The sequence below is a fragment of the Raphanus sativus genome, chromosome 3, assembly GCF_000801105.2.
Source record: "Raphanus sativus cultivar WK10039 chromosome 3, ASM80110v3, whole genome shotgun sequence".
NCBI classification, from domain to species: domain Eukaryota; kingdom Viridiplantae; phylum Streptophyta; class Magnoliopsida; order Brassicales; family Brassicaceae; genus Raphanus; species Raphanus sativus.
In genome coordinates this window covers 3617860-3628511 of record NC_079513.1, presented here as the reverse complement: position 1 = coordinate 3628511, position 10652 = coordinate 3617860, and the positions used below count along the sequence as shown (strand labels likewise).

The window sequence follows — 10652 nt, the reverse complement described above, 5'->3', positions numbered from 1 at the left end:
AAACATGAGCATTATCATCAACTCCATCTAGCCCTCATATTTTTCCTTCTCCGAGCATTTACAATAATATGGATTATTTGTTTTGGAGGAAAAATAGCATAGTGGAGCCAGAAAATGATAGGGACCCATATCCTTGGATCATCTGGTACATATGGAAAGCTCGCAATGATAAGTTATTCAGAGGAATAGACAGGGATCCAGGTGAACTAGTAAGGCATGTAGAAAGTGAATGTCAAGCTTGGCATAGTGCTAGAGAGAATTTGATTACGTCTCAAGTCGTTCAAGAGCCTCAAGTCCTAAGTTTGGGTGATATATGCATGATAGATGGTTCATGGACCTCTACTGATTTGTATAGTGGACTTGGATGGGTATGGAAAGATAGCACAGGGACGACACAGCTAATGGGAATGCGGAACCTGAGGAGGAGGGAGTCAGCTCTACACTCGGAACTGGAGGCTTTAAAATGGGCAATGGAAACAATGTTGCAACATTCGGATTGTCAAAGATTTGGCACAGACTGCAAATACCTGATTGCAATGCTGACAGAACCGCAAGCATGGCCTACTTTCGCAACTGAATTGGAGATGATTCATACGATCAAGTTATGCTATTCGGACTTCAGGATCTGCTATGTGCCAAGAACTGAGAATGTGTTAGCTGATTCTTTAGCTAGGAGTGCTCGTACTTTTCATAGATCTCTTTGCTACTTTGGTTGTTCTATTCCGGTCTGGTTACCCAGACCATCTCAAACTTGAGTAATAGAATAGCCTTTTGATGTCAAAAAAAAAAGTTATAACTAACTTTTAGTGATTTTTACGAGAGTTATCATTAGGTTCACCAACCAATAAGATTTAGTTGTTTTATATTAAATATTTTTTTTTAAAAAAATTACCAAGTTATATTACTTTTTTGAAAATAAAACGATAAAATTAAATTAAAAATAGTATTAGTTACAAAATAAAATAAATATTTTAAACGTCGTCAGTAAAACATTAAAATAACCCTAAATTCTGAACATTAAACCTTTGGATAAATCATTAATTATTGGATAAATCTTAAACCCTAAATCAGAAATATTAAACACTAAATCTTAAAAATACTAAACCATTAAACTTAACCTCTAACCATTGGATAGCATCTCTTTTTATAATATAAAATTAATTGTTAAAATTTAAATATATATTTTAAGAGTATTTTCAAAAAAAAATTTACCAGCTATCTTTCTAGTATTGGCTCCAATATGCTTCAGAATCTTCAATCTTGCCTAGAACTTGCTTAAACCTGCAATAGCTCTAAGAGACTCGAAATACCAAAAAGATTTAAAACCGGACTTATTTCATCGTCCATAAAAAGCATAATATATCAACCAGACATGTCAATAATATTTCAGATGGTTACCAATTAGTTATATTGTTCTACATGTGCCTCACCAACCTGTATTTTTCTTCAGGAACCCACCCAATTTGGGCCCTTTCCCCTTTGGATTTGAGCTAGGCCAATTTAGTAGCAAGTCTGTTCCTTGTTCTATTGACAACGCAACAATCAACCCACTCCTCATTGAATTCTTGCTATAGTGCACACTCTGAAGTATAACCTCGGCACGTTTACAATCACTCCGTACAATTTTCCCTGTAGTAAAGTAACTCTACCTAGTTTTCAAACTCTGTGCACAATGAAACTAACAATTTAATTTAATTTAATGCTGAGTGCCATGTGTAATAATCATAAGTCTTGTTAATTTGACCTTAGGTTACCAAACTTCTGTTTCATAAAACTGTTAATAATTTTCTAATGTATAAAGTTGACAAACTTCAATTTCATCAAATTATTCCGAATCTTCTAGTTATAAAGTTGACATATGTAGTAACAATATTATTGGCTGCCTTCCTAAGTTCCAACGTCACTTTAAAGACTTTAACGTGGGCTGCCGGTCGTGGAGAACTGATAATTGGAGCATGATTACTTTCATCCTTAATAAAATATTTGAATTATCCAAACGTTTGCCAATATTGACTTGACGACAATTCTAATCATGCATGCTAGTTTGACCAAAATCAACGCTACTGTAGTGAAAACGTCTTATTTAGATCAAAGGTATGTTTTGATCAAATCAAAAATCATCAATCTTGTTAAAAATGTTTTTAAACAATATATTTTCCATAATCCTCTGTTTTGTTTTAGCCGTTAGCTTCGGCTATGTGTCTGCACAAAGATGTGGGAACTCTCTGTTATTCAGACCAAACAGTGCTTACGATACAAACCGTCGTCTTGTTCTCTCAACTCTTGCATCCCAAGTCAGTTCTCGAAACGGCTACCACAACGTCTCGGTCGGTGAAGGCCCTGGAGAGATCTATGCATTAGGCCTCTGTATACCAGGGACTGATCCAGAGGTATGTTCCGATTGTATCCAAACCGCATCCGATGGTTTACTAGAAAGTTGTCCGAACCAGACCGACTCATGGGACTGGAGAGCCGACAAGACGCTCTGTTTCGTTCGTTACTCCAACATATCGTTTTTCAACCGGAGCGATCTAGAGCCGACAGAAGCAGATTACGATACTGGAATATACACGGGTAACGTTACAACTTATACTAGAGTATGGAACTCGTTCATGGAATCTATGATCACCCAAGTCGGTCAATCTGGATCTAGATACCTGGCTGATGTATCCCCTAGGATAGGTGAGAGACTTGATGATAATGTTTACGCGCTGATGCAGTGTATTCCGGGGATATCTTCCAAGGAATGTGAATCTTGTCTTCAAGAAAATGTACGTGCATACCAAAGATGCTGCAATGGGTACATAGGTGGAAGCGTTGCAAAACCGGTATGCTTTTTCCAGTGGGATGGTTATGCGTATCTTGGTGCCTTTGATGCTTTTAATGACACACATTCTAAACCTGCTCCGCCGCCTCCTCCTACTTATCCTTCTCCTCCCCCTCCTGCTCCTCCTCCAGATGGAAAAAAGATTGCTACAAGAGCTATTGTGGCGATTGTTGTTTCTGTGGTTACATTTGTGGTGCTGCTTGCTTTTGGATTAGTTATTTGGAAGAGATTGCAAAAAAAGTCAAAACTTGAAAGTGAGTTACCTTTTCTTAAGTTTTTATTTTTACCTATTTAGATTGCATAATAGTAACCATCATATCTATGTTGTGACTTGTGACAGCTGATTATGACATGACTAGTCCACAGTCCCTACAATATGATTTTGCGACAATTGAAGTGGCAACAGATAAATTTTCGAGGAACAACAAGCTAGGTCAAGGCGGATTCGGTGAAGTTTATAAGGTATATATATGAGCTCTACTTGTATATATGACTGCTAAATTGTCATGGAAGCTAAGAAATAAGAAGTTACCTCACATGCACATTTGTAGGGAATGCTACCAAATGAAACCGAGATTGCGGTAAAGCGGTTATCAAGAGATTCAGGACAAGGCACACAAGAGTTTAAGAACGAGGTTGTGATTGTGGCTAAGCTTCAACACAAGAATCTTGTTAGGCTGCATGGGTTTTGCTTAGAAAGAGATGAACGAATACTTGTCTACGAGTTTGTTCCAAACAAGAGCCTTGATTATTTCCTCTTTGGTAATAACAAATAAACAATATATATGTTTAATTATATTCTTTTAGTACATTCTCTTAAAGTCTTAGGTTAATGCAGATCCAACAAAGAAGAGTCAGCTAGACTGGAGAAGACGGTACAACATCATCGGAGGGATTACGCGGGGGCTTCTCTATCTTCATCAAGACTCAAGGCTCACTATCATACACCGTGATATCAAAGCGAGTAACATTCTTCTCGATTCTGATATGAATCCTAAAATAGCAGATTTCGGAATGGCAAGGAATTTTAGAGTGGACCAAACTGAAGACACCACCGGAAGAGTTGTTGGAACCTTGTTAGTATTTACTATTCTCTTTGCTTTAAATGGACACATACTGATGAACGCTTTCTGTTTCTTATTAAACATGAACATTGTTTTGTGTAATTTGCAGCGGTTACATGCCTCCAGAGTATGTGACGTGTGGGCATTTCTCTACCAAATCTGATGTCTATAGCTTTGGAGTATTGATTCTGGAGATTGTTTGTGGCAAGAAGAACAGTAGCTTCTATCATCTTGATGATGATTCTGGTGGAAATATGGTGACACATGTAAGAAAAAGTCAAATCAAAATCTTAATTTATTTTAATTGTGATCACCTCCTGAATATGAGTTGTTTAACCAGGTTTGGAGGCTTTGGAACAATGAAGCACATTTAGATCTCATCGACCCTGCGATTAGGGACAATTATGAGAAGGATGAAGTAATTAGATCCATCCATATAGGACTACTATGTGTTCAAGAGACTCCTGCACACCGTCCAGAAATGTCTACAATATTTCAAATGCTTACCAATAGCTCCACTGTTCTACCTATGCCTCGAGCACCTGGATGTTTCCTAAGGAACAGATCAAATTTAGACCCTTTAACCTATGGATCCGAGCCGGGCCATTCTAGATACAACTCTGTTTCTTATTCTATAGTCACTCCTCGTTGAAATTCTTAATTCTTCTCTTCATATATGACAATTGTGTGCACCATTCCCAACTAAACCGTGGGTATCATTTTCCGTATAACACAAGCAAATCCAGTTTTAAAATTTTGTTAATCAAAGAATTTTCTAGATTCAAGTTATTTTGTATGTGTTGGACATACTGAAAGTTTCTCAGTTAGCTATATACGTATATAAATCATATATTGTCGTTTAAAATTTATTAAGATTACTATATATAGTTGTCTCCTCGCTTGGTAATAGGTAGGTAGGATATGGGCTTTCTATTAAAGCTCAAAATATCTTACAGTTTAATTATTAGGCCGATTATTCGCCGATTAGTTGGTTAATGGGCCGATTAATTGATTTCTGAGCCGATTAATTGGCTCTCGATTTTATTTCCCGGTTTGGGCAAAATCACGGCGGAGAGGGTCTGGGTAGCGTCTAGGCGGGCGCCTACGCAGCTGGGCGTCCGCGTTTTAGAACAAGGAGATTTCCTAACATATGCAGTTAGGTGTCATTATAATCATTGGCTATATAGCCTATAACCTAAAAGAAAACAAGAACGCGTCTTGGTGAGAAAGGAACTCTCCTAGACATGGTGTTCGAGGCTTAGTTGACCTTTATCTCCTGTTTTTTTTCTCATTAGTAATTAGTGTATGTTTGCTTAAGTATATATATGCTAAGCTTTTAGTTATGAGAAAATGGCTATGTGCCCCATACTATAAAAAATCTTGGATCAGCCCCTGGGACTAGGGGATGCTCTTTTTAGCTTTTCTTTTGATTATCTAACGTTGGCTTCCTAATATAAGTTCAATTATATATAAATATTGGATTTGTTTATATGATATACTATGATATAATAGACGATTAAAATCATAAAATATAATTATTCAAAATAATAAAATAAAAAAATTATTTATTTAAATGTTATATTAACAATTATGTAATACATTTTAGTTTACAAATATATATATATATATATATATATATTATTCATTTAGTACAAAAGAAATTAAAATGAAAGAAAATATTTATACGCTCACGAGTCAAGCTCTAGAAATAAAAAACAACAACGCAAGATTATTGTTTTAACAAATTTAATAGATTTTAATAGAAATTATAGTTCCAAATATGTTTATATATTTTATGTATATAAATTCATATTATTTGTTTTTATGGGATGCTAAGATTTTAGAATTGAAAAAAATATGATCCACCTTTATATTATTTTAATTAGGAAATTAAAAAATTCATATCAGAATATTTTATTAGAATTTTAATTTTTATTACAAATGCAAATATTAATTTTCAATCTAGATTTATATTTAAATATTACAAATACATCATTTAATATAAAAACTAAAAACATAAATATAAATACCCGTCCGGTCGGACGGGTTAAGGTCTAGTTAGTTCTTAAAAATCATACTTAACTCACATGCCAAATCCAATTTTCTTAACACTAAATCAGAGTTATTAATCAAAGGTGAATATTGGTTTGTTAGAAACATAATAAATAACAAGACTAATAACGTATACATATATATATACCTTTTGTAAAATTGTAAAGTTTAGAACTTCAAGAATATAATGTTGCATTTGTAAATAAAAAAAATAACCATGATCAGTCATATATAATTAGATAATGTGTTAAATAATAATAAATTTAAATTTAATATATAAATCAAAATGTTTAGCAAAATAAAATAGTGTGTAATGTACTTATCATATACATTAATAAAATACTATTCTTTTAAAAATATGTATTATTTGTTAAAATGAAAGAAAAAGTTACCTTTATGATAACGACAATACAAAAAGTAAGTTATATATAAAATTAAAAAATATCCGCGTTTGGCGCGGATTAAACTCTAGTCCACGTATTATTGCACAATATATATTTAGAGATTTAAGGATTTAGAGTGGGAAGAGATGATTTAGAGGTTTAATATTATCTTCTATTAATATTTATTCAAGTCAAGAAAATTGTAAATGGTCTAGTGTTTCAGGTTTACAACGAGTTTAGCTTTGGCCAAGGATTCGCTTCCTTTCAGAAACAATTTTTAATTTTATTCAAAACGACATCATTTGGACTTAACACTACAGAGATTAGAGATTCGTTTAATCAATCCGTAAATGATAATTTCCCCTATTGTTACTCTTCGTTGATTCTGTACCGGAATATGACGTCAACATTAGTTCTGTAGGGCACGCAACACATTTTTAAAATTATGGATATAAATAGTTCAGGACCCAATTTTACGTGTCTATACATACTTAAAAGGTTGACTCAAATACTCAACACTCATTCTTTTGACGAAATCAACGTTCCTTAATGTTATAGTATAATGAAAGTTTGCCTTATTTAATGATCTGCAACGAGTATCTGAGCAAAGTCAGTCTCCTAAATGTATATGAACAGTTTCCTGTCAATCCTATTTTTTCTCCTAGCATCTAGCTTCGGCTCTGGCTCTGCCCAAATATGTGGAGGCTCGCTGTTTTTCACACCAAACGGCACTTACGATACAAATCGTCGTCTCATCCACTCAACTCTTGCTTCCAACGTCAGCTCTCGAGAAGGCTACTATAACGTCTCTGTTGGTGAAGGCCCCGGAAGGATCTATGCTTTAGGCCTCTGTCTCCCAGGGACTCATCCAAAGGTATGTTCCAATTGTATTCAACCTGCGTCTGCTGGTTTACGAAGCTGTCCGAACCAGACCGACTCATGGTTCTGGAGATCCGAAGAAGAGACAATCTGTTTTGTTCGGTTTTAGTGGCGGACCCATGTTCATTTTTAAGGTGGGTCATTAAAATTTGGTTTGGGCCGAATACTAATAATTAAGGAAAGTTAGCCAAAAAAACATACATCAAAGGTTTCGAACTTGTGCTTTGTTGTGTCAGAATAGAAGGCAACAAGAACCAAATGAGCTGCATCGTCTGTTGATATACATCGTGAAAACACTAGAATTTATTTTTAACCTGTGTCAGGTGACACCCCAATGGACAACGTAGGTCCGCCTCTGGTTTCAACCAGATCGATCTACAGCCAATAGAACAATACATTTTTCATGAAAATGTAACCGGAGATGTTGCAGAGTATAATAGAACATGGGAAAGTTTTATGGTGCGTAGGCAGTGCCGTCTTAAAAACTTTAATGACCTTAGGCGAAATATAAAACAAAGACCCTTTTATAATTTTTTTCTCAACTTTTATTTATTGTATTACCTTAAATTAAAGTAAAAAAAAATTGGTATAAAAAAAAGAAAATTGATTTTTATGTGTAAATTAAGTTTTATTAATAAACAATTGAGAATTGTACAAGAATTTTTTTATTCTTATTGTATTTAAATTAGATTTAGTTAATCATAAAATCTTTTACTATAATTTCACCAATTAAATTGATATTTAACAAATAAAATAAACTTTTTTACAGGGTCGCTTGCAGGCTGACATTATGCAGCGAATACAACTCCTTTGTCCGGTTCCGAAGAAATATATGCATTAGTGCAGTGTATCCCGGAGATTTCTTCAGCGGATTGTAATGCTTGTCTTCGTCAAAATGTTGGTTACTTCCAAAGCTGTTGCAGTAGGAAAGCAGGAGGAAGCATCAGGAGACCGGCTTACTTTTTCCGGTTTGATCTTTACCCTTTTCGCAATGCTTTCCGTAACATAGCATCGTCCCTTCCTCCTTAAGAATTACCTCCTCCTCCCCCAGTTGGCAAAACGATTTCGACAGGGGTTATAGTGGCAATCATTGTATCCACTGTAATATTTATCGCGCTGGTAGCTTTAGGATTGCTTGTTTTGAAGAGAAGGCAATCATACCAAAAATTTAATCAAGAAAGTTAGCTGCCTTTACCTTTTCCATTTTGAAACAGAGTACACATATGTATTCTCATAACACCATCCATCTGTTGCTGCAGCTAATTATGATGATATAACAAGTCTGCAGCCATTGCAAATTGATTTTAAGACAATTGAAGCCGCAACTGACACATTTTCGGAGAACAATAAAGTTGGCCAGGGTGGATTTGGTGAAGTTTACAAGGTATATTTAATCTTTGTTTATATCTATGACTGCCCCTATTTTTAAAGGAAGCTAAAAAGCGGTAGATATGTATATTGTAGGGAACATTACCAAACGGAGCTGAAATTGCGGTGAAGTGACTATCCATAAATTCAGGACAAGGCACACAAGAGTTCAAGAATGAAGTTGTTCTGGTGGCGAAGCTTCACCATAGAAATCTAGTTAGCCTTCTTGGGTTTTGCGTGGAAGGCGATGAACAAATACTTGTCTATGAGTTTGTTCCCAACAATAGTCTTGACTATTTCCTCTTTGGTTAGTTTCTAATTTTTACTTGGAATTCTTATTATCATTTTTGAAATCTAGATTTGTTGTTAATATTGTACTGAGCAGATCCAATAAAGAAAAGATATCTCGATTGGACAAGAAGGTACAATATCATTGGGGGGGATTGCTCGAGGGATTCTCTACCTTCATCAAGATTCAAGATTCACAATCATACACCGTGATCTCAAACCTGGCAATATTCTTCTAGATGGTGATATGAACCCAAGAATAGCGGATTTTGGCATGGCAAGGATTTTCAGGATGGAGCAAACTCGAGCAAATACTAGCAAGATAGCTGGAACCTTGTAAGTGATTTTTACACTTACTACTTATAAATGTGAGAGTCATCTACTACACGAACTAGAGCACACTATAACACCGGAAATTTTTTTTTCATACGACTAGATTAATACATGTATATGCCCTTACAAATTTCACTCAAAATAAATTCCTCACCAAACTTAAGACAAACCTCGACTGGCTGATCTAGTCACTTGTTTGCAAAGATCTGTACCAAGTTCCTTTAATCTCTCACGCTCCTAACTCCTAGTGTTTTGCTTCAACATACACGGACTCACCAAAATTATCTCCGCTAAGAACTCTCTTAGTGTGTTAAACAGAACATTTGATTCCCACATGCCTCTATATACTTAGAAAACACAGACCTAGATATCTATAAACTAGAAACTTTTTTGTGATATTCAAGGAATAAGTCAATCTCCCTTATTGTGTATGGTCGATTACTTCTTTTCCAATACTTCCCATAATCAGCTCCAAAGTATATCCTTTTTAATGTTTGCATGATTGCATCTTGAAACACTCCAACCAGTTCCACGTCACACCCTTCTTCTGTATAGTTCATGTAGCATTTCATGAACCACTTCAACTCTGGTATAATCATACAACTTCACTAATGACAATTTTGATCGTCACTCATGCAACTTGGCTTCTCTTTTCAGCGGCTACATGGCTCCTGAGTATGCCATGCGCGGTCAATTCTCCATGAAATCTGATGTGTACAGCTTTGGAGTCCTGCTACTAGAAATAATAAGTGGCAGGAAAAATAGTAGCTTCAACCAGACAGATGGATCTGCTGGCAATTTAGTCACACATGCTAGTAGTTTTTTTTGTCTCGTTTATCACTATGATCAAATATTATGGGTCGGCTTTTCAAATATAATCATATTAATGTTAGGTTTGGAGACTTTGGAGAAAATTTTCGGCCCTAAAACTACTAGACCCAGCTTTAGGTGAGAGTTATCAGAGCGATGAAGTTACAAGATACACTAGCTTTTGATCCGCGCGCCCGCGTGGATGTTTATTCTTCATAATCATATATTTTTAATTTTTGAAAATGAGATAGATGTAAATTTTTTACTTATTATATTATAGATTCATATGTTATTCAAATTTGACATTGGTATGTCATTGTTCAATGTGATTAGCTTTCATATATAAAATATGAGATTATGTTATTTTTATTGTGTTCTTTTATTATTTTGCAAAGCCAACAATAAAGTATAGAGATATAAGTATATTTGTGGGTTTTATTAAATTATATTATAAATATTTTGTTTCAGAGAGGCTATTTTTTTTTTTAGATTTGTAAAACAAAATGGTATGTAGAGAAACTAAACTAATTATGAAACCAAGTAAAAAAAATATACATTCAATCATAAAAAGAGATTTAATTTCAAGAAAAACAGATTTTATAAAATATTATTTAGCAAAATTAATTTATGTAATGAACTTGTATATGA

At 34.6% G+C, this 10652-nt stretch overlaps 1 protein-coding gene and 1 pseudogene across 1 annotated transcript; both read left to right on the top strand.

Moving 5' to 3' along the window:
- The first annotated feature begins 2135 nt into the window (after positions 1-2135).
- On the top strand, positions 2136-4660 carry LOC108844170 (putative cysteine-rich receptor-like protein kinase 32). The gene is made up of 6 exons (XM_018617384.2): positions 2136-3081; positions 3168-3289; positions 3379-3589; positions 3666-3903; positions 4001-4157; positions 4232-4660. The coding sequence occupies exons 1-6, from the start codon at positions 2136-2138 to the stop codon at positions 4541-4543; spliced, it is 1986 nt and encodes a 661-aa protein (XP_018472886.1). The 3' UTR covers positions 4544-4660.
- A 2288-nt stretch (positions 4661-6948) lies between these two features.
- Positions 6949-10189, top strand: LOC108832602 (putative cysteine-rich receptor-like protein kinase 31; annotated as a pseudogene).
- Positions 10190-10652: the final 463 nt, after the last annotated feature.

Bases quoted from the DNA above. Each gene is read 5' to 3' on its own strand.
- LOC108844170 (XM_018617384.2), top strand. From the start codon at position 2,136: ATGTTTTTAAACAATATATTTTCCATAATCCTCTGTTTTGTTTTAGCC. The intron at 3,082-3,167 runs GTGAGTTACCTT...GACTTGTGACAG, and splicing joins AAAAAAGTCAAAACTTGAAA to CTGATTATGACATGACTAGT. The intron at 3,290-3,378 runs GTATATATATGA...GCACATTTGTAG, and splicing joins GATTCGGTGAAGTTTATAAG to GGAATGCTACCAAATGAAAC.